Here is a 24,629-nt window from a genome sequence, read left to right as displayed (position 1 = left end):
TCCACATGAGGAGCACTGTGGGTTCTTCCCAAAGACAAGGGCAGAGGGCTGCACTTACCACAGGTTTTGCTTGTAGTGAGGTCTGTGGAATGTTAAGCATCTGAGAAGGAACATACGGTGGCACTATCCCAGGCATACCAAATTGATTTGGTCTGGCTGCTGCATCGCAAAAAGTGAGGAGGACAAAGAAGGAAAAAACCAAACACTCATGAAACATTCACTATTTGGAACACAGGTTACCCCTTGCATCGTTTTGTTTCCAGAATTTATTTATTCCTGTTCTGTTAGCACCAATGTTTTCTAGTCCCTGTTTAAGTCAGTTTTATTCAGTTTTGCCTTTTAATAAAACTTTGTACCTTGCGAAGTTTATTTTACTTGTTTCACCTTCTCTCAGTTCTTTGTATCTCTCATAACCGCACATTTCTATTCTACCAAGGGAAGCTTAAAAGACACAAAGCCCAAGACATGTCATAATGAAGAAGCTTACAAAAACAATGCCACACAGACACATAGTGCTGGCACTTTCTCTCATTTGAGTATTTGACCGAGTATCTGCCATAATGTTCTTAAACACAGGTCTTGGAATATAAAGACACCCCACCCCCAGGAAACAGAAGGGAAAACTGTGTTCGTATCCCAGCAGGGTAACTGAATTAGTGCAGTAATGAGGTATGTGCAGTGAATCCTGTGTTCGTACGGGTAACTTGCAATTAATTTTGAGAATTGTCTGCAATGCCAGAACAATTTGTGGTCGCAAATATAAGCGGGTATGTTAGCGCATCAAAAAATTCAAGACTAGAAAGGGATTTCTAAAACACATCAGGTCACGCAGGATGTAACAAGATATAGGTTTCATGGAATAGACAGAAACTATCTTCACAAGGGGAACCGGTCACTGGATTTCAGCTGTTTACAGAATCATTTTTCTCAGGTGTCCTAACCCCAGAGCCGATGCAGCAACAGCCAAGAGTCCCTTTGGGGAAAGATCACAGCCTCTGTACGTATCCCATGAAAACCTTGCGAGACCTCACATTCAAGGGTTAATGACAACTGCGAGAGAATATAAACATTTCTGTAAGAACCCACTAAAACTGCTGTTCCAGATTTAGCGTTATGCCAGGTTTCAGTTAAAACAAAAACTCTTCTTTCTTTCATTACTTACCTAGGTAATGTGGTGGATGAAATGGCATAGGTTTATTAGTTGCTGAGTAATAAGCAACTGCTCTCTTGAATCGAGTAACTTTGTCATCTGTTCTAGACTAGAATTAAAAAACAAATGTCAGAAGCAAATCCAGGCACAACACCCATAGGTCAGCCCTGTGCTGCAGAGCCGCCACGCCAACATACTTCACATACAGCATTACCACTGGCAGAGCTGGAGAGCTCTGCTCAGCACAAGGAATATCACATTAATCCACACCAGGGGAAAGCTTGAAAATGCTGCTTTCAGGTACCACCGGCTGCACAAAGCTGGATTACAAACCCCCTATGGCTATTAAAGAGTTAACTTCAAAGCCCCAAGGGTAAATGGAGCATTTTTACCTTCGGGAAGTTAGAGTGTAGTATCTAAGACACCGCATCTACCAACAGATTCCTACAACACCATTTTTATGTAATACAATTCTGCAACACAAACACAGAGCACAATTGGTTTAAAACGCCCCAAAACTGACATTTTGCTTTATACCTTACCTGTGAATGTTGAAAAACATCTTTTGCTATGGCATCCAAATCAGTGGTGTCCTGAATGTTACGGACGTAGTCAGCTACGGCTTTGATCACTACGTCACAAGGTGGTAAAACTAACTGGTGAGCACGTACCTGCGCAGAGAGAGACACGGCAGGATGAGAACAGAGGGCAGCCCAGGGAACCTTAGTTACAGCACAGAATTCAGCCGCTTACGGATCCAGGGCTCAGTGCTGGGTCCAGCCCTGTTCAATGTCTTTATCAATGACCTGGATGAAGGCATCGAGGGCACCCTTAGCAAGTTAAGTTTGCGGACGACACTAAGCTGGGTGGAAGTGTGGATCTGCTGGAGGGTTGGGAGGCTCCAAAGGGATCTGAACAGGCTGGACCGCTGGGCAGAGTCCAATGGCATGAGGTTTAACAAGGCCAAATGCTGGGTCCTGCACTTGGGGCACAACAACCCTGTGCAGTGCTACAGACTAGGAGAAGTCTGGCTGGAAATTGCCTGGAGGAGAGGGACCTGGGGGTGTTGGTTGACAGCGACTGAACATGAGCCAGCAGTGGCCCAGGTGGCCAAGAAGGCCAATGGCATCTTGGCTTGGATCAGAAACGGCGTGACCGGCAGGTCCAGGGAGGTTATCCTCCCTCTGTACTCGGCACTGGTGAGACCGCTCCTCGAATCCTGTGTTCAGTTCTGGGCCCCTCACCACAAGAAGGATGCTGAGGCTCTGGAACGAGTCCAGAGAAGAGCAACAAAGCTGGTGAAGGGGCTGGAGAACAGGCCTTATGAGGAACGACTGAGAGAGCTGGGGGTGTTTAGCCTGGAGAAGAGGAGGCTGAGGGGAGACCTCATTGCTCTCTACAGCTACCTGAAAGGAGGTTGTAGAGAGGAAGGTGCTGGCCTCTTCTCCCAAGTGACAGGGGACAGGACAAGAGGGAATGGCCTCAAGCTCCGCCAGGGGAGGTTTAGGCTGGACGTTAGGAAAAAATTCTTTACAGAAAGGGTCACTGGGTGCTGGAACAGGCTGCCCAGGGAGGTGGTTGAGTCACCTTCCCTGGAGGGGTTTAAGGCACGGGTGGACGAGGTGCTGAGGGACATGGGTTAGTGTTTGATAGGAATGGTTGGACTCGATGATCCGGTGGGTCTCTTCCAACCTGGTTATTCTGTGATTCTGTGAAAATATATCCAACAAATTCCACGTTGCTGGATTTAGCATCTATATATTTTGGGGCCTTACCCCTTGGTTTTAAGATTTCATCTTACACGATGATCCATACATTCATATACACATGAAACTCTCCTTCTATCTAAATATTTGCTGACAGCTCCAACACAAGGTCAACAATTCTCCTCATTTACTACTTCCTAAGTGGGCATCTCCTCTAGTGCAACATGCTTTATCTAATGTGGATATATCTTTTTTCCATACAACTCTATATATGTCAGAAAACACTTTGTTTTGACACAGTATATATTCTAAAAGTAAAGCAGCATCAGAAGCAACAGAAGAGACCCACTGGGAGCAGGAACATCTCTGTGTACACAGAAAAGGAGAAAAGGAGTATCTTGAGGAAACTTATTTTCAAGGTTCTCCAGTCTATATAACTCTAGTCTATATATCTCCAGTCTATAACTCATTATTTGAAGATTATAGTTTGATAATTACTGTTTTCAAATTCTGTACATTTCATCATCTGTAGAATATACTCACACAAGAAATGGGTTTGCTTTCCTTTATAGCATGCACCACCAAAGAGTGAGGTATGGAATTCTCTTATTGTTACCACGTGAGCACAGTTATTTTCTTTCACCCTCAAGTACCTCACTCTCAAGATGGTTACAGGGCTGGTTACTCTTTTTACAGACACAGAGAAAATTCTTAAGATAATTCCATTGATAAAATCATTTCAATACTCTGGCATTAAAATAACTGATGTTTCCCCACCCAACGGCAGATGTGTCTGACCTCCCACAGGCACCAACTGTTTTCAATGGACGAGAAACATGCATTTAAGCACATGCTAAAGATTTCTCTGGAGTTTAAGACATAAGCCCATCCAGACTATAGATCTATCTTCAAATCCACATCCACTCAAGATGTCAGGAAAACGATGAAACCCCATGGATTCACCAGGCACTGACTCAGGCATTGGGTTTGGAAAGATAAAAATCAGTATGTACTTAACAGAAGACCTTCCTTTGTAGTAAGGAGAAAGAGCTGGAAGAACTTTGTGGGAAGACATCCAAAGCCATACAGACAAAGCTCTCACAGGCAGATATGCCGTACCAGAAAGCTCTAGATTCAGTTCTTGGACTGATCCCTTCTCGTGTCCACAAGGAGATAGGAGAGGAGCCGATAGTTCCAGAAACCCTGGATTTCTATGCCAACGATAAGCTCTTCCTGAAAATAAACTGTAGACGTTTTAGTATATGATGATGGGAATGACTGCTCTTCCACGTGCTGTGGGATCCCACATAGAACCTCCAGGCAAAGCAACCATCATGAACCATCACAGACTAAAAGCAGGGTGCAGTGCTGCCAGCTGGGTTGGAAGAACACCTCAGCCATAGGCAGTTCCTATTCCTTTCCCTCTGTGCTCATTCAGGGAGGCAGGAAATGTCTCCAACTACAGGTCCTCCATCTCGGAGAATGACTGAAGAATTTCTAAACATTCAGTCTGGAGCTTCTGTCCAATCCCGGAGCACACGGTCCATGCCGAAAGGGGCAGCTTGGTTTTTGCTTTTAACCTATTTTACTTGCTTATGCAAAACCAGTGATTCTAGACTCGAGAGGTTGTTATAATTATTTAACAGCAATTTTGATTAAGAGAAGATCTGAAACATCTTAGTGCTTCTTGCATTCTCCACAGAAGACTCTTACTTTGCCAGAAAACATGGCAATTCACCCTTGTCAAAAGTGCTTATACAGAATTGTGATTAATACTTCATTAGTTTTATCTTTGCAGCTTTAAAATCTGTACCACAACCCTTTCTATTTTCTATGGACTCCACCATATGGCATTATTTTCTTTACTGCCTATATTTGATCCAACGATTATGCAATTGCTTTGATTGCCTTCTTCATATTTAGACTGTGGAATTTTTGCCCAGATTCCCATTTTTATTAATCTCCTCCCTTAATGTCTACTTTTTACAAATGTCAGAATATTCGTTCTGTTCCTGGTCATTCTCTACCAGAGCTGAGCAACACATTTCACGAGCCCAAATTAAGAACAGTTCTGTTCAGGGCAGTTCGCAGCACAGTAATTATTTCCATTTCAGACTGTAAACTCTGTATTTTCAATAGTGTGCATTCTGAACATCTTCAACAACAATAAACAGATCCCATCCGTGCGGAATATTAATGATGGAATACTGAGGATAGAATTCAGCACCCAATCTGCAGATAAAAGCAGTAGATTTTTTTCTTTAAAAGTCATTTTACAAACACCTACCATTTCATTTGTGCATGTAATTACACCTCTCTGAGGCGGCTGAATCACAACATGGCTGTGTCATGCACAGAGCCCCCTGCAGAAACCCGGCATTCCTGCCCAAGTGCTTCTGCAGCCACTGCTTTAGAACACCACGGATGCAAGGAGTAAGCAATCCATCAGTAGTTTTACGTGATCTCCAGGACAGCAATAGTTAATAAATTGTAAGCAGTCAGCACGGAGAGAAGACATCTCATCACCCCAGCACTCACATTCAGCTCAGAGCCCAGACAGAGAATGCTCATGTAAGACATGTTAAGAGCTTGCTGTGCACATTGCCCCCAGCTTAGCTGCTGTTAAACAAACAGCCTGAAGACCTCACGGAGCACATCCTTAATTCCTGAATGAGATCTTCTGAAAAGATACATAAAAAAGCATGGAAGTGTATACATTATGGATTTAGAGGCATTTCAGATATTTGGATTTTATTCTCTTCCATTCTTTCAGAGACACAAAAGTCCAGATGAGAGAACACCTTCGAAACTTAAAACACTGTCACCTACACAGAAGCCAGAAACACAAAGTGAAGCAATAAGAGGAACTTCCCTGGTATTAAAGAAAAGATTTCTAGTCATTTTAGAAATTTCCAGAAATCCAAAATCACACACTTTATACTGATTAATAAATAACGTCTCTAATAATGTGTGCACTAAAGTATATGCTGCCTTACTGAGTGTTTAGGATGGGAAAGACAACAGCTGAAGTTACAAAAAAGCTGTTCATGATTCACTCTTATTTTTAGTAGCTCACAAAGCATTTCAGAGCAAAAGCAGCATCATATCTTACCAATTCCTCATTACGAAAGATTTCTTCCATGGTTTTGTCTGACTTTATAGCAGCCTTCCAGTACTGAAAGGGGCACCAGGGAAGCTGGGGAGGGGGTTTTGATCAAGGAGTGACGGGACGGGACAAGGGCTGGAGCACCTCCTATCTGAGGACAGGCAGATAGAGTTGGGGTTGTTCAGCCTGGGGAAGAGAAGGCTGTGGGGAGAACTTAGAGCAGCTTCCATCACTGAAAGAGGCTCCAGTGAAGCTGGGGAGGGGCTCTTGGTCAGAGAGGGCAGGGAGAGGATGAGAGGTAATGGTTTCGAGCTGAAAGAGGGGAGATTGAGATGAGATCTTAGGAAATGTTTCGCTGTGAGGGTGAGGAGGCCCTGGCCCAGGTTGCCCAGAGCAGTGGTGGCTGCCCCATCCCTGGAGGGGTTCAAGGCCAGGTTGGATGGGGCTTGGAGCCCCTGATCCAGTGGGAGGTGTCCCTGCCCATGGCAGGGGTGGAACTGGATGGGCTTTGAGGTCCCTTCCAACCCAAACTATTCCATGATTCCTCCTAGAAGCTTCTATTTTTTTTAAAAAAAAAGAAATATCCTCCACAGAAGTGTCTCAGACAAGCAAAACCATGGAAAATCAGTTTTGGAAAGGAGGAGGATCATACACTTGGAGGTGATCAGGTTAGAAAGCAAAATATCTGAGAACAGCACAGTTTCTTGGCCGGTTGTGAAAGGATCACTTCAATTTCACAACAGATACTGACAAAAATCACAACTGCCCTGTTAATGCACTCTGAGGAGATGAAGTGGGGGAAGGAAGTGAATGCTACAGAGGTACTTGAGAAAATGAGAGGCAGAGAGCAACATGCAAGCCCAGAAGCTACAAGATTTCTTGATTTTTACAAAATAAACCTGCAAAGTGTTTTATTGACAGAGAACAGGGTCACATACATATAATTCCATGGAATTATTAAGATGCTGTAGAAGGTGCCTAAACTACGCTTGGGAAAAGCTCTCCCAATTCTCGGACAACTCCAGCTGCTCACTGCCTCCAGGAAGCGAAGTCTTGAATAACCAAGAACGAGTACCAGTGTTCACTGTTGTGCCTGCTGGAAACAGATAACCAGTTCCATTTTATTTTCAAGCCATTAAAAATGAGACCTCAAACGTTCAGTTACTCTGAGGTGACACACAAGGAACTTTCATATCTTCAGCCTTTGAAAAAAAAGAACCACCCTACAAGAAATTGGCTGGGTCTTGTGATTTTCGTCTAGTAATTCCTACTAGAGATCACATCCAAACTGTTTGGGTCTCATCTCAGCCTTTGAAAGTTAAAAACATTTCATCTTGCAAGCCTGTAGTGCATCTGATCTAACAAAAAGCTTTCTGAAGAGGCAAGGAGTTCCCTGGATGATTTCAAATCCTCTCAAACCAGCAAAGCTCAGCTTTTCCTTAAAGATGGGTTTATTCAATTAGAACATTCCTCCTCCCTCCGGATGGTTGGGAAATGGACCTCTTCCTCCTTCTGCTTGTCTTGATGGTAACACCACACAACATGGAGATCACTGGGTAACAATTTATACACACAGGGCTCCGAGAAAACCCAATGTAAACAGAGGAACAGAAATGATGTCAGAAGGAAATGAGAGAGCAGAAACACAAGCTAAAGATGTGACACAAAGAGACAACCTGTGTGACAGCCCTGCACACTACCACAAACTCGAGGGCTGGGCTTCCATCCCGCAAGAGCTAGACAAGCCAGAGGCATGAGCCAACAGGAACCTGCAGGAACTCAACGACTATGAAATCAAAGTCTTGCACCTGGGCAGGAACAACCCCTGGCTACTCTGCAGGCTGGAGTTGTGTCAAAAAGGACCTGGGGCTCTTGGAAGACATCATGCTGAGCAGGAGCCAGCAGGATGCCCTGGCAGCAGGGGCCAGCTGCACCCTGGGCCATGAAGCAGGAGCATCACCAGCAGATCGAGGGGTCTCACTCCTCAGATCATCTCTAGAGCACCGCATTCAGTTCCGGATTCAAGCCAGACACCAAAGAATCTGAGCTAGTTCTGCAAAAGGCCATCAAGACGGTTAAGGTGTTGGAGCACTTGCTCTGTGAGAAGAGGCTGAGGGAGCAGCCTGGCAAAGACAAGGCTTTGCAGATACCCACTGGCAGCCTTCCAATACCCACCAAAAAGGTTATCACTGCGTGGAGCCAGGCTCTTCACAGTGGTGCACTGTGCACGGACAAGAGACAAACAGATATAGCCTGAAACGAGATGGGTTCAGACTGTATGCAAGGCAAAATAGTTTTACCGTTGTGATTGTCAAACCGCAGAGCAGGCTGCCCAGACAGGTTGTGCAGTCTCCAACTGCGGAGATTTTCCAGACTAGTCCAGGCAAAGCCCTCAGCAACCTGCTCTGACCTCAAGCCAACCATGCTTGAGCAGGAGGTTGGACTAGATGATTTCCTCATGTCCTTCCTGACCTGCACCATTCTATGGTGACTCTTAGCATCAAAAACCCAGACACATTCTTACTTTAAGCACACCTTAAGAGTCACACCTTTGTTATCTGAGAAGCAGCAAGTTACCCAAGCACCTACTTGGTGTCTTAAGACTCCCTCTGGCAGACGCCATCTGAAGTCAACAAACTGAGAAAGACAGGAATTTCCTAGAGCAATTCGGAGAAGAAGCCTAACCTGCGTGGTTTGGATCACCTTCTGGAAGCACTTCTCTCTGCCTCTCCACTGGGATGAAACAACCAAGGAGATGTGCAATACTGGATGGTGGGCACACCAAAAATTTGCCACAGACAGTCCAATGAATCCACCCTTTCAAAAGCATCCCAACAGGAAGATGATCTGACGCAAAACGAAGAGGGCAATCTCAGAAAGTTCCCCTGCGTACTCTTCAAAAGGAAGACTGCATTAAGTCTTGTTTCTAAGGTTACCTTGTGAATCAAGAGTCAGCACTTCTCCAGTGATACTTGCTCCCAAGTAGATACTAATTCATTCCAGAGATAAGGAACTGCCCTCCCAGTACTATTCTGATGGTGTTACACATTGATCTTGAGGCTCCATACAGGAGCAGGCTTTCCCAGAATAAGAAACGAATTGTCAGATAAGGAGTACAATGCCAGTTCCCAAACAGGATCAAGCAGTCAAATAATTTCTCAGGAACTCTATCAACTCCTTTCTTGTTTCAGCTTGGGATACAGGAGGTCATTTCAGTGACCTCTGCTCTCAGCTGGTAACAGGATGCAAGCACAGGTCCTCACATTTGGTAGATCATTACCTGTTTGCACAGACACTCAGATAGACAAGGCCCTGACTCAGAACTGCCTGCCGCGCCAGGATTTGTTTCTTTTTCCCTTTTTTAGTAACAGCAATTCAGATCTCACCACCCACATCTGTCCATAGGATGTAAAGTTTTACTGAGCCAATGGTCACTGCTGGTGCCTTCAGGAAGGCACAGGTTTATACAGCATCTAAAGTTGTCATCTTGACTGGGAGATTCATTTCCTTCTGGATGCAAAATATGGAATTTTTGTTCAGGTTTCCACTTCCCTTTCTTTTTCCCATTTCTACTCGGCTCTTCTTAAAGAATGCACCACCCTCACGTCCCTCGTTATAACATAAGTGTAGGTTCCTCACTATTGCTGGGTTTCACCTATGCTGATACCTGAGCAGACACCAGTTTTCTCAGTGAAGACTGGTTGATTCTTTTCTAAGATACACTTTCTCATCTGTGAGCCAGGAAAACTTCCCTCGTAGGAAGAGCAACCATTTTGCTCTGTCGTAATAAAAGAGTGAGAAAGAATGCAGCAAATACATGGTGCATTGTAAACTGTCACAGCTCTCGCTGAGAAGCAACAAATCAGGCCATGGGGAATGGAATCTCTCAGCTGTGATGCTCAAGGCCAGGGATATAGAAGATAAAAAATGATGAAAACCTTCCCAAAATGAGAAAAAGTTTTCTAACTCCTGAGTTGAATGAGGTGTGGAACTGGAGCCCTAGGCTCCCGAGCAGGGAGAATACTCAGTAGTAAGTTTAAACAGACACAACTAAGCAAAGTTTTTAAGCACAGCGCAGGGACAACATCCTGGGCAACCACAACACCTCCTCCCACTGTTTTCATGACAGCTTGCACTGTTTATAACTGTTCAGAAAGCACACCTTGCTACCAAGCCTGTGGCCAATATAAACGTGTCTGTCGGGTTTCTTAAGCAGTCATAAAATTTACAAGGAATACTTCCTTCTGCGCACGCACAGTTAACAGAAGAGGTCTCTACAGAGAGCTGTAATGATGTCATTCCCATACCAGGGCATTAAATGAAATTAAATTGAATGAATGAGCTAGTGAAACAAGTTACAATTTCAAACTATGAGCACAGTTGAAACAAAAACAGTAAGTTGTTCCATGATCAGCAAGTAATGAAGATTGGTTTCCTGCAGATGTCTGCCCTTGTTGCTTTAGCTCTTCTTCTTGCTCTCCCTTTGACATTATCAGCCAGGAGACAGAAACGCCATGGTTAGTTTGCGGCCATGCACTTACCAACCAGCCAGCAAGCTGCTGTGAAATTAAACAAATCGTGTGTTGTGCTGGCCTTTTCCCTCAGCAAGGGCACTAATTTGGGTCTTTTTCACTGATGGCAGTGTATCAGTTTTCATGGAGACTGTAACAGCCAAACGGGAACCGCCTTCAAATCCGATTAACACTGGCCAACAGATTAAATCAACACAGAGAGGACAGCCTAAGGCAGCACCAGGATGCTCAAAGGAAACAAGTTTCATTTCCTTCGGATGCCAGCTACAAAGCCCAATTGGTGTTTCCACTGGAAATGTAACTCTAGAAGCAAAGATGACAAATATCTGATTTGCATTCCAGTGAAGTAATTCAGTTGATATTATTTAGTAGGCTTTTCAGAATGTCTAGGCATCTGAACACCTGAACCACTGACTGTAGAACAAGTCTACTCGGCCTAAACCAAAAAGAAGTTCTTTGAACAGCAGGAATTTTATCAGTCCCTGTGAGAGAAATCACGTATTTTAACCTTTGGAGTAAAACATGAAAATATAGGCCCTCTTTCATTTTGTCATCTCAGGTTTCATAAGGAAGTAGAAAACAGGCATGCACATTTGTTTTGCCACTACAGCATGATAACACTTACCTTTCTGAACACAGGAGCAGCAGCAAAACAGGGGGATAAGCGTAACATCAAATTGTCACAGCTGTTCACTAAGCAATGCACGCGGCAAGCCTTAACAGCTGCTAAAAATCTGGAACCTGTTTTGAATTCTACCTTCAGTAAATAAGTTACAATTGCTCAATGCTTCATAAACTTTTGGAACAGAAGGGAGAAAAAAACCCCATCTATTTTTGTTGTAAATATAACAAAACAGTCTCACAAAAAAGCAAATGGCTTTGCTGCATGGTATGGCTTAGGAGAAAGGGAAAGAAATCTGTCTATGGGGAGAGAGAAAGGTCACTATGATCCCATTCTCTGTTGTGTCCGGTTTCCCTTTTATAGCTCTCTGCTCGGCAGAGACACCGTGCAAGTGTGATGAAACAGCAGAACAGGCGCTGTAGACTAAGAGCATCAGACACAGGTTACTTGTCTTAAAAAAAGACAAGGGCCATGTTAGCTTGCTGTGCAACCTATTCTTGAGCAAACTTGTACTTTAGGAAGTTAAGAAAACTGACAATTACATACTCACTGTGTATGTAATAAAATAAAACAGAAAAGAAAATAATAGGCAGAAAATAAAACAACATGGTAGAAAGATACCCAGCTCATTTAGTTATGACAGGTGAAGAACACAACTAAACACACCAAAAAAAAAGACAAAAAAACTCAGAAGAGAGTAAGCAGCTCTGTTCTCCAGCAAAACCATGCTGGAGCTACCAAGCGCATGGCTCACGTAGCTGAAGGGCATGAAGTGGGATCACAAGGGCTAAGTTTAGCCTCGTAAGGCTAATCGCCCCAGGTATCCTCTGCAGCCAGAGAGGGACTGGGACACCAGAGGGTGACCCAGAACAAGAGCTGCTCTGAACTAACCTATTGCACTGCTCTGATAAACTGTGATGATTGATTTTAGCTTGGCTGCTAGTAGTTATATTAAGGTTGTACCTTAAGTGAAGCTAGTGGATGTTCTGGACCAAGTAAACTCCAATGAAAGGAAGCCAAATCTTCATCAGGTAGAATATGATTACCTAGAACATAACACAGAGATTTGTTTTAGCACATCAGAAAGCCTTTCTTGCTGGTTCTACATAGAGCAAGGCAAATTCACAGTCAATTCCCCATCAACAGGATGAAGAGAGAGATATTAAACTTGCAGTTGCCTTTTTGCTACTCCCCAAACCCACAACCAGTATGGTGCTGCCGCAGCCAGATATGCTCCCCTCTGCAAAGCGCTTTTCCATTAAGGGGCTCTTTCTCAGGGAGTACAGGGACAAGATGACAGGGAACAGTTTTAAGATGAAAGAGGAGAGATTGAGATGAGATCTTTGGAAGAAATGTTTTGCTGTGAGGGTGGAGAGGCCCTGGCTCAGGTTGCCCAGAGAAGTAGTGGCTGCCCTGTTCCTGGCCAGGTTGGATGGGGCTTGGAGCAGCCTGATCCCGTGGGAGGTGTCTCTGCCCATAGCAGGGGTTGGAACGGAACAGGCTTTGAGGTCCCTTCCAACCCAAACCATTCCATGGCTCTACGAACCCCAGCTCACTTAAAGAAGCAACACAGTCAGTCACCACACATGGGGGTCAACCTCAGCCTGGCATGTCCTACCAGAGGACCTCAACAATGCAGGTGTGCCAGTGTACGAACACGCTCTACCGCTCTGCAACACAAGCTGGGAAGTCCTTCCAGCATCCCAGCACCGATCTGTACTGGAGCTGCCTCTGGAATCTACGCTCCACTCCATTATGTAGCAAGCCACCAGGCAGATTTATCTGTCCCTCAGGATCGCTGGTGGCTCTGGTGACACTTAGCAGGTTCTCAATTCCTCAAGCTTCTGTTGCTGACCTGACCAGGTCAGACAAGAGCTTGGTCTGGCAGTGTCAGAGTAACTGGGAAATCAGGGAGTTGTTTCAATGAACAGAAATAGCAGCTGTATTTCCCAAGCTGTTTGTAGCAAATAAAAGAGTACTTAAATTATTTTGAGGGTGTATTTTTCCCCAAAGCACATCACAATCAGAAAAAAAAAATCCAAAAAGTTATTACTAGGAAACATTTCAAACATCTGAATTCATCAAAAAGTACCTAAGCAGCCATGACAGAGCTCAGTGTCCATGGATCCAAACTGCACAAAGACTAAACAGGATGTGTTACTGCAGTCCTGCTAGAAAACTTAGGTTGTGGCTGCCCCCTCCCTGGAGATGTTCCGAGACAGGCTGGATGCGGCTTTGAGCAACTGGGAGGTGTCCCTGCCCATGGCAGGGAGTTGGAACTGGATGGGCTTTGAGGTCCCTTCCAAATCAAATCATTCCACAGTTCTAGGATACTTTCAATACCTGGTTTTACAACACAGCAGCTCAGTATTGCTCTTACTGCTGTCAACGTAGTTGCAGCTTTTTTCTTCTACAATTCTGCAGTTTGGATAGCATCTTAAGCATTCACCTGCCCGAAGAACACGACTGGAATCTTTGAATATGACAACAATTGCTTGTAAAATAATTTAGTCTGCATTTAATGCCCTTTAACCTGTGAAAACACAGAGAGCTGTCCATTGCCTGGTTATTTTTAGGTGCCCTCTTAGAGAAGGACGGGTTTGTGTCTGATCCATATTTCACCTACTTGTGAGGTGTTCAGCAGGGAGATGTTGTCATCATTATTCACTAGGAGCTAAACTTTAAACTCACATCAGAAAGATTCAACAAGTTTGTATGGAACAGCCACATGCACACTAATCTGATCAGAGTAGGATTAGACAGCCTGGATAACATAGGGCTGAAAAAATAGAAAAAAAAAAAAAAATCAATCGCAGCCAGAGCGTGAGACAGTTTCATGATAATTAGGATTTCACATTTCGTGATGCTAAGATTACCTTTTAAAACAGTCAGAGCTTCTCTTCCTTACACCAAAACCTCAGTTTTGTTTAGTGTCCATCTCTCACTTCATTTAAATCCCTCCCCCTGAGCTCACAGAGGACACCGACCATTGGATCTGCTCTCCCCACACACTGAGCTCCAGAATTGAGGACACTTAAGTGCAGAAGTGCCTTCTGATGCCCAAACAAGAAGTGATGCCTGGACTTACCTGACATAGTTCTAACATTCACTGAGAAACAGAATGAGACTACTCAGCTAAACACGTCACAGTTCTGTCACAGTGGGAAAGAGATCTACATTACATAAGCAACCTCTATTTCTTGACCTGGCCGAACAACCTCAACATATATTGATTTTTCCCATTTTAATGGCTTATTACAGTGTATGCCTAAGGTTTTTTTGAAGCAATTAGATACTAATTGAAGTCACTGCCCTTTGTAAAGGGTTCACTGAATCACAGCCTTATACCTCACACAGTGCTGGTTTTTCTGCTGCTGAAGCATGGTTTAAGTCTTTTCAAATCATTCTGAAATATTCAAGCCAAAATTTACAAAGGACCCCAATTCAAGTCCCTGTTCACATCAGCAGCAGTTGGAACAGAACATTTTAAGAGGATCTTGGCCACTTTTTAACTACCCATGACAAGGATACTGCTTATATTAGGAAGTTAGGATGACAAAACCCTACTGCAGGGAAAGCTGGAAGAAGGAAAAAGCCATAAACAAAGAATCCAGCCACGATGTACAGGTAACCCACTCAGAAAGGGATCCTGAAAAATGTGCCTGGTCTGCCAGTCAGAAAAATATTTTGCTGGAATACTTCAACAGAGACTTTATCCTTGAACACAACTCAATCCCAAACTGTTAGCCATTAAGAATGTTTTTTAATTGACCAGTTGGGTGTTGCTCCTCCAACTTCTGAATGTTGGGCTCAGTCAGTCAGGACTTTTTCCTCTTTTCAGCATCCCCAAAATCCCTTGAAGTTAAGGAGAAGAAAGTATCTGAAAACAAAGAAGCTGGATTGTCCGTACAGAAGGAAATGGACTGCATGCTGATACAGCCAGTGTCATAGTTTTGTCCGTCTATAATGGCAAACGTTTAACCAGCAGCATAACTAGAGCCATTTCAGAATACATTCATTTACTCCTAACAAAGCACCAGCATGAGGGTTACGCTAACATCCCCAGAAGAGCAATGTAACGGATTCATCTGTCTCCCCACGTAATCAAGCATTCACTGATTCTTTCCCATTGTGATTGTCTTCATTCTACTACTCAGGTTTGAGAGAACCAAAGGGGCTACAGAAGCCAGGGCAGAACAATGCACGAAGCCAGACAAGCCCTCAGATATTAAATAAAAAGAGAAAAATTTAGATTTGAATGAGCTACCCAGCTTTAAACACATGCCACACCAGGCAGTTATGTGTTGCTTATTCTAGAGAAGAGGAGGCTGAGGGGAGACCTCGTCACTCTCTGCAGCTCCTGGAAAAAAGCTGTGGTGAGGTGGGTGCTGGGCTCTTCTCCCAAGTAAAAAGCAATGGGATGAGAGGAAATGGCCTCAATTTCTGCCAGGGGAGGTTTAGACTAGATATCAGGAAAAATACCTGTAATAAAAGAGTTGTGAAGCCCTGGCAGAGGCTGCCCAGGACAGTGGCGGAGTCTCCATCACTGGAGGTGTTCAAACAACATGTAGCCATTGCACTTTAGACATGGTTTAGTAGGCACAGTAGTGCTGGGCTGACGGTTGGACTCGACGAGCTTAGAGGTTTTTTCCAATTGTAATTACTCTAGGATTCTGTACGCATTTAGCGTACTATTAAAAACATGAAGTTATAAGATTCTTAGGGTTGCAAAAGTTACAAAACATTGCCAGCAGTTTAAGTCAAACAGTAGCTAGGTTTTTGCAAGTTTATTCAATCACTCTTTATATCCCCAAACTCCCAGATTTCATACTATTCACTAATAGAAAAAAACCCCACCTCTCACTGCAGGAAGACCACCAAAATATCTTCTGTTCCAATCCTGACTTCCAGTAACTTCACCCTATTCTGCTTGCTCCTACTGAACAGGCACACAAAAGAAATGCAAAAGAATACACAAAACTAAACTTGTAGTCAAATTGGGCTTTTTTAACCTCTGTGCCAATGTGAAAAAGAAAAAGCTACAAAATATCTCTCCAGGAATGAGGTGAAATGACCTCCAGCTTCTTTCTCCTAAGCGGCTAATGCGAGAGCCGAGTTGGGGTTATTCAGCCTAGAGAAGAGAAGGCCCCAGGAAGACCTTAGAGTAGGTTCCAGAAAGGGGGCTACAAGAAAGCTGGGGAGGGACTTTTTACAAGGGCGTGGAATGAAGGGACGAGGGGGACTGGCTTTAAATTGGGAGAGGGAAGAATTTAGATGAGATATGAGGAAGAAATTTTTCACAATGCGGGTGGGGAGGCCCTGGCCCAGGTTGCCCAGAGCAGTGGTGGCTGCCCCATCCCTGGAGGTGTCCAAGGCCAGGCTGGATGGGGCTCTGAGCAACCTGATCCAGTGGGAGGTGTTCCTGCCCATGGCAGGGAGTAGAACTGAATGGGCTTTGAAAGTCCTTCCAAACCAAACTGATTTCCAATTCCATGACTGTATGGCACCAAGACAGAAAAACATTCAAAAGCTTCTGGCATAGAAATGACAAACCCTTCAGAAACTTGACCAGAATGCTTTTCACCTACCATTTAATATCAGCAAGCAACGCCTCAACTGGCCAGGCAGACATAATTCTGCAACAAGTTAGAACGCTGCTGTTCATACGCACCTCATATTAACAGCATAAAGTGTACCCGCAACTGGGTAACTGCTTTTCAAGCAGTAATCCTTACTCACTGAACTGGCATGCAACAATTTATTTATAGATGCCCAAACAAAGCCCAGCAATAGTAGCTGGTCATGCAATTCACACTGGTTTTGTTTTACATTGCAGCTCTGCCCACCAGCTGCTGTTCCTCCCCACAACCGTGCAGACAGGTAACCACGCTGGGCGTTGAAAACACAGTCGCTGACAAAGAGCAACTTCAACCAAATACTTGTAGCCTGCTACTATATGATCCATTGGTTCTTTCGTTCTTAATGTGGACTAGAAATGCTTTAATACTGAAGACTACTAAACTATTAGCATACTAAAGCAGTAACAGTGTTCCTCGTTCATGGCTTTCTTCTATCCTGCATCCACGCTAAAACACAAATTCAGGGAGAAAATAAAAAGAAAATCCTGTTCTCTTAACTTGTTTGCTCAGTATAAGATCAAGAACATGGTTAGTCTGTGCTTATTTACCCAAAAAGAAGTTAGAGTGTTATTCTAAACAGAGCTTATTCCTTAGAGTTAAGTCTATCAGCAATTAACTCATTCTTCCATTTGAGAGAGCCTGACAGCTGCTCTCTACCACTGCTGCGGAAACCCAGCATGTTAAAACTGTCCCACTTAAGCAGGGATGTGAGACTGAAGCCCTTCCAACCTGTGCTCCTTAAAGACAATATATCACTTAGTACTGGAAGCAGGAGTGCCACAAAACTATCCAAACAAAACTATCCAAACAAAACTCAGGAAACAGCGATATACTGGTTGCTTGTGCTTCAGAAACATGGACTTTCACTCAGTTATACATTTTAATATGGTTCTGGTGCAGTCGACGTGCTGTTGTATTTGTTCAATACTCATTTCTGAGAAAAAAAAAATAGTCCCTAAAATCCAAAAACATTCACTTCCTACACGTTACTTCCAGACAGAACACAAAACAGGACGGAACAACCCTTTCCCAGTCTGAAAAGCATATTCACTCTGTAAAAGACCAAAACTAGCAGAACCACAACTGTCTGGATCCCCCCACCCACTGAGAACATTTTGGCTGGACAGAGCCCGGCAGAATTCTTACTTTCTACTCCTGTTCCCAGACAGCCACAATTTGCATCACTCGCAGGTCTCTACAGATTTGGGTATCTGGCCTCATAGGAACGCAGCCAGCCCACCTCCAGCACAGGAGGAATGTCTGACACGGACGGCTCCCCCTCGGCACATTGGCAAAGCACACACCCGTACTTTAGAGACAGAAACCAAAATCCTAAGTCTGACTAACAGCATCGAGTTTTTTTAATTACTTCACTTACCTAAAAGAGCAGCAAAAATAGGAAAGCGATTTGGATTCAGGTCCAGTTGCTTGGCAACTTCATGCATTAGGTATTGGCTTGTTGTGAGACTTTTCCCATTCCGGCTCAGTTTTAGGGCATGGGCACTGAAATAGTAAGGGATGTTGCACAATGCGTAATCGGAGTCGTATGCGACCAAACCATGGAAACCTTTTTCTCTGCAGAAAGCAATTACTTCTTGATGATGATCCTCAATGCTCTGTGCAACCTGCAGTGGAAGACAGAGTAATTAGCTACAGTGTTAAATGGCAGGAGTGATTTATCACATGTACTACGATATAGTGGCTCTTTGTGAAACTACAGACGTGCATGTGAAACACTTGCAGTATATTTAATTACAGAAATCTACTGACACAGCACATATGGACAAGGCAAAGTTCTGGAAGTCCACACGCTGGAGTGGCACCACGTATCGCTCAGCTCCTCTGAAGCAACCATTCATGAATGGAAATGCTCCAACTCTAACTGTGCTGCTACATCAACTCCTGGGAAAAGCCCTAAGGTTGTTGGGATACTCAAACAGTTCAGCAAGGCAAGATGCCCCCTGAAAAAGCAACTCACGGTCACTTGTGAAGTTCTACAGCCCAGTTATAAAAGAAAAAAACACAACCCCCAATGAACAGAAGTAACTTTCTCATCATTTCAAAAGTCTACCTTGCTGCATTCAGCCAATTTTTTTCCTCTTTCCACTTTCAAGCCTTTACAGCCCGTTCATTTATACACAGCTGGCTCCAGTGGTGCAAACTGCTCCAAGTTTATAGCCCGAATTTCACCTCGCGGCTCACGTTGCCTAGCAAAGTACATATTTTAAGCTATGGCAATCAGATGACGAGAACAGACATGTTGTGCAGGGGAAACACGGGCCAATCCCAAACGCTGGAAATGCAAAAGCAACCCTTTCTTATCGAGAAGATTAAATTAAAACAGGAAAGCCCAGGATAACAGGCTAGTACCTATAGCCCTGCATTTCTGCACACCCTCAGGAACCCCTACAGCTACAGTTTGCATGCAAGCACACAAAATTAAAGTGAGTGCTTTCAATGCCTAATGCTTATACCATCTACATGTATGATCAGCCAGCGATTCAGAAAACGCCACAGAAGCTGGATGTTGGTAGAACCTACCCAGAGTCACCACACAATGCAGACAGCAAGCTATCCCCAAATAGATCAGCACATAGCTATCAGCTTCAGTTTCCACATATGCATGAATAACAGCGCTAGTGCCCATGATGCCATTTATTTCCTCGGCAGCCAAAGCCCTGCAGAACATGCAGAGGGTCTCACATCCCATGGCCCCACACTCATCAACCTCCCAGCAGAAAGGCCGTGTCCAACAGCAGGTCCACAGTGACCCTTCCTTTCCTACTCACACATCACACCCTCTGAATCTGACACTGAATTATGCTCTTCCAGCAAGGTCTGTAAAACTCTGCTGTTCCCACGTAGCTTCACAAGATGTTCCCCTTCAGACCAAATCCCAAGCAGCTGAACAGCCAGTGCCTCACTCTCTAAGCCATTTCTACGATCAATAACCAGCTCACCGGTGTCCCTCTGTGCTCCCAATGCCACCACCTTAGAGTCTTAAGAAAGCGTTACTCCTTCAGAAGCGCTCTGGAAGGACTGTACCAGAGTGGTGTGGAATTCAGGTTGGGTCGTGAGACAAACAAGTGCATTTATTTTCCTAGCAATTATACAGTCACCTCGATAGCACGGGCTGGCTGTACCTGGAATTAACATGTAATTAACCCATACCTGAACATCTTTGGAAAATGTAAAGGTATCGGATGTGCACAGTTAGCTCAAGAAGAGCAATTAGGCTTTGCCATCCCCCCCTCAGTCTTTATACGTTTTAAATCAGGAATTGTTCCCCGACGTTGTTTTTATTAAGGGTAGATAGACTGAAATTGTGCAGGTATATCCAATATAAATATCTTTGCATGCAGGACACCGGCAGATCATCTCTAAAAAGCAAAGAACTCCCGTGCAACACTAGGTGTGCCAGGGTGGGCAGACAGCACATGAGGAAACTCAGCATGCGGCCGCTCTGGTCTCCTATCCACTATTTCCCCTACCTCCACAGCTTCCAGCTCCCTCCCTCCTGCTGCCCAGAGCCATCCCGCCCAGCAAGCTACCAGCATGGAACTGCAGTACACGTAGGTAATACTGGAATCCACGTTCAATAGCTGAGCTGTCACAGGAAGAGCTGCATTTCCCCATGTGCAGGTAACTTGTAACACTCAACAGGAACAAGATGAGAGTCAGCTCACAGCTCTCACAGAGAGTCCAGGGATGCAGCTACATCCAGGCAACACAGGCTCTTCCAAATCAGCCCAGGGAGAGGGGTGGGGAAGCCACAGCCTGGAGCTCAGAATAATTTTCAAGTCTAACTCTTGTGCAAACATTAATGATGCCAGATAGGAATCCTGTCCGAGTGAACAGGCACATGCACGTTTAAGTACTGAGAACAACACAAAGTCTCACCAAAGCATTAAAGATGTTCAGAACTCCACTGCTTAGATATTTAAATTTTAGCACGCCTGCTTTGCATGGAAGTTTCTTCTAAGAGTTATTCCCCCTCCCCCAAACAGACAACTACCAGGTCACGATTCAGCTAAGAACCCGTAGGATATTTGTTCTAACTTGGAGGAACCTGTTATTTTTACATCCTGCTGAAACCATCTGCGAGGGATTTATAATTGTTCTGAATGGAAGACATCACTCTCTTTCTCCCCTCTAACTACAAAAACCGATTAAATTCATAGCCAGTTCCTAGCTCGGCACGGAAGCCTTCTACTCAAGACTCAAATCTTTCCTGAAAATATGAAAATCAGTTTCATATTTAATCAGTAATCTCAAACCTAACTTCTCAAAACAGAGCGAGAAACAGTACAACTTGGCAAATGTCTTATGCATATGTAAATAATAATTTAAAAATCACCCATACATACAATTAAAGAAAGGAAAGCCCCCCCCGCTTCGAGCTGCACTTGCCCTTTGCCCACTGGGAGGGCTGCTGGGCAGTGGGCACGAGGGAGAAGGTGAATAAAACTGAAGTGAGGCAATAGATGTAATGAAGTCAATTTAAAAGATAATAAATTGCATAAGAGAAGAAGAAAGCCAGAAAAGGAACGTGGTTTAAGTTCAGCAGTATCTTTGATGAGTATTATGCATGTTACCACTATAATCGTGGAATACACTTCCCAACTTGCAAATGAATCAGTTAAAAACAGGGCTACACACTGCTTCCCAACAGCTGCACAAAAGGTGCCTCAAACAGGGAGGGCAGGTATCCCTCCCATCCCCAGGAGAGCTGGGACCAGTCCAGAGAACCAGTGCGGCTGGGACCGGTGGCTCAGCCATACCAACCTCTCAAACAGCAACGCATACTCCCCACCACACACCCAGGATTCTGTGAGGACTGCTTGCCAACTCCCAACACTAATGGAAAGCAGACATGTATCCACCCCCTAAACTTTCCCCATTAAACCTGAGGGGGGTGGGGGTGTGCATTTGTGTTTTTAAATGTGAGAACAAGGACTGGCTATCACACGTGCTGTCGCTCCTCAAAGTGTTCGCAGCAGTTACGAACAAGGCCTAGTACTGAGAAACCGTAAAAGAGCTAACGCTGCAGCTAAGCTTGAAAGTAAACAAATGCTACAGGTGACACCTTCGTCAAACGCGGCAACTTTATCTGACTGTAAGGGACTTCAACAGACACAGACCTGGTCTGGGACAGAGCGCACTGGAAGATCAACAGCTCATTCGGCACGCTACAAACACCAAATTCCTATCAATATCCAAACAGCCAGCTTCATCCTGGGCACTGCGCATTTCAATATTGCATCAGGCTAAATATCCAGTTTAACATATTAACAGGAAAAAAAAAAAACACCTCATTTTACCCCATCCATTCCTTTTACTAAGGACCTCTGTAACCATTTAAGGTAGATTTACCCACAAACACCTCCACTGCATGGTCCCCAAAACTTTTGCTTAAAGAATAAAAGTACTTCCCAGCTACAAAATATTAAATGAGAGGATGTTTTTCCCAGCATCATTCCCGTCATCATTCTATATCCGAAACACACACCATTTTCCTTCTATGATGATCAGGAAAACCCATTACTACAGCAGATATGGCCACAATCTCTTCATGTTAACCAAGCACAAGCCCAAGACATTGCATTCGGTGGAGCTCGATGCGCGCTGCGAGAACAAGCTTCGCCTTCACTTCCAGTTCATTCCAGCCACCGCAGGGTGGGACTTCCACTACCGAGTGGGCTGGCAAAAAGAGAGCCGAGAGGAAGGAGCTCCTCCAAGGATGGCTCTGGCTGAGCGAGCAGAGTAGTGAGAGGGAGCAACAGCAACTCTTGCCCCGTGAACAAAACTGGGAGAAACTTTGCCTAAAGTCACCTGAGCTCCTTCCAGTCTTCTCTACTCCTGGGCTGCAACCTGGCTGGAATCTTTGCAACACGAAAGGCAGAAAACATTAAGCTATTGCTAGCAATCGAGCGCGCACCTCTAAAGGTTGGATAGTATTTTTCTACGCACAAAAGTAATTCACAATGATAAAGCCAACGAGTCCCCACTTTGCTCCCACTGCTCTTCCCTTCCTAGCAGGGAAGCCAGCAAGCAACTCTGGAAATTGCAGCTCCATCCCAGGGCTTGTTTTTCTACCATCTTCGGTTTCAATAAACACAACCGCTCGGCTTAACAAACCGCTGTAAATCAGGAGCGCTGCACAGAGATGTGACACGTTAATGTTCCGCAACCTTTGAAATCGCGGCCTTGATGTCTGGGCGAGATCCCTACAGCCCCCAGCTCTCGCCTGAAGCGGCGTTTGTGCTCCCAGAAAACAGAGCTGCCCCTTCAAACACGAAGTTTAAGCGAAGAACTTAAGTCTCCAGGGAGACCTCGGAGCTGTTTCTAGTACGGAAAGGGGCTCCACGAAAGCTGGAGAGGGGCTTCTGACCAGGGAGGGGACGAGGGGAACGGTTTTGAGCTGAGAAAGGGGAGATTGAGATGAGATCCGAGGAAGAAATGTTTTCTGTGAGGGTGGGGAGGCCCTGGCCCAGGCTGCCCAGAGCAGGGGTGGCTGCCCCATCCCTGGAGGGGTTCAAGGCCAGGTTGGATGGGGCTTGGAGCCCCTGATCCAGCGGGAGGTGTCCCTGCCCGTGGCAGGAGTGGGACTGGATGGGCTTTGAGGTCTTCCCCCCGGGTTCTGTGCTCGGTCACATCCCCGCTCCCGACCCCACAACGCGGCGGCGCCGAGCGATCCCCCCCCCAGCCGCCGCTCCGCGGGGAACTTGTTGCGGCTCCGCCGAGCGCCACAACTCCCCCGATTCCGCGTTTTTCCGTCCCTCCCCCCGCGGCGGCCCCGGGGCGAGGGCAGGCAGGGACATTTTGAGTCGGCGGCGTCGAGAGAACATGGAGGCGGCGGCTCCCGCCCGCCAGGGGCTCCGGCCGCGCTCTCGGGCCGCGAATCCGCGCTGCCGCCCGGCCCCGGGGCCGCCCCCGCGCCGCGGCGACATTTTGAGGCGCTGGGGGGGGCGGGGGGGGGGGGGGCCGCCCCGCTGCCATCTTAGAGCGGCGCCGGGCGGGGGGAGCGGAGCCCGAGGGAGGCTCGGGGGGCCGGCACCGGGGCCGGGAAGGCGCCGCCGGAGCCCCGGGGACGGGGAGGGAGCGGGGTGGGGGGGAGCCGGCGCGGCCTCACCTTGATGTGGAAGCGGATGAGGGCCAGGCGGATGCAGTGCGCCATGCAGACGGGCGGCAGGAACCAGACCTTGGGCGGCGGGGTGCCCTTGTTCTGGACGTGGCTGACGATTTGCTGCGCCGTCTGGCGCTCGTTGCCCTGGCGCTTCACCCACTCGTGCAGCCGGGCCTTCTCCAGGGCGCCGTTGAAGAAGACGAAGAGCTCGATGTTGCCGTTGAAGCAGGCCTTGGCCAGGGCCGCCAGGTAGCCCAGCATGTGGTTCCACTGCCCGCCGCTCACCCAGTCCGTGTAGAAGCCGCCGTAGAGCCGGTGCAGGCAGTTGTCGGCGTCGATGAGGAGGCGCAGCGGGGTCTGCGGGGGCCGCTGGCGGCCGCCCCCCACCAGGCTGCCCCGCGCCAGCTTCTGCAGCTCCACGGGCACCACGGCGCTGGGGCAGTGCTTCTCGATGTAGTCCTGGAACCCCTGCACTCCCATGGCGGGGGCCGGGCGGGCTGGGCCGGGCGGGCGGGCGGCGGGGGCTCGGGCGGCGGCGGCGGCGGCGGCTGCGGGGCGTGCGGGGCCGGGCTCGGGGCGGGGGGGGGGGGCGGGTGGGGAGCGCGGGCTGCCGGCGGCACCGATCAGGGCGGGGAGGTGCGCACCAGCGGGGCGCTCATGGCGGCCGCCATGTGCTGCGCTCACTGAGCCATGGCTCGCGGCCCCGCGGCTGCCGCTGCGGCTCCGACTGCCGGGGGGCGGGCGCAGC

At 46.3% G+C, this 24,629-nt stretch overlaps 1 protein-coding gene across 4 annotated transcripts in view; it reads right to left on the bottom strand.

Moving 5' to 3' along the window:
* Positions 1-24,403, bottom strand: part of FAM120A (family with sequence similarity 120 member A) — a 54,613-nt gene extending 30,210 nt beyond the window's left edge. For 3 of the 4 annotated variants that reach the window (XM_069865657.1, XM_069865660.1, XM_069865659.1), the window contains exons 1-6: positions 23,888-24,403; positions 18,134-18,380; positions 12,080-12,162; positions 1,693-1,821; positions 1,163-1,259; positions 59-159 (exon numbers count right to left, since the gene is read on the bottom strand). In XM_069865657.1, the coding sequence (XP_069721758.1) occupies positions 59-159; positions 1,163-1,259; positions 1,693-1,821; positions 12,080-12,162; positions 18,134-18,380; positions 23,888-24,361 (1,131 nt within the window). In that variant the 5' untranslated portion in view covers positions 24,362-24,403. The remainder of the gene's footprint in view (positions 1-58; positions 160-1,162; positions 1,260-1,692; positions 1,822-12,079; positions 12,163-18,133; positions 18,381-23,887) is intronic. The other variant, XM_069865658.1, reaches the window with a different exon arrangement.
* Between the last annotated feature and the right edge of the window lie 226 nt (positions 24,404-24,629).

This window comes from Phaenicophaeus curvirostris, chromosome 11 (assembly GCF_032191515.1).
Source record: "Phaenicophaeus curvirostris isolate KB17595 chromosome 11, BPBGC_Pcur_1.0, whole genome shotgun sequence".
NCBI classification, from domain to species: domain Eukaryota; kingdom Metazoa; phylum Chordata; class Aves; order Cuculiformes; family Cuculidae; genus Phaenicophaeus; species Phaenicophaeus curvirostris.
This window is presented reverse-complemented; position numbering and strand designations above follow the sequence as displayed.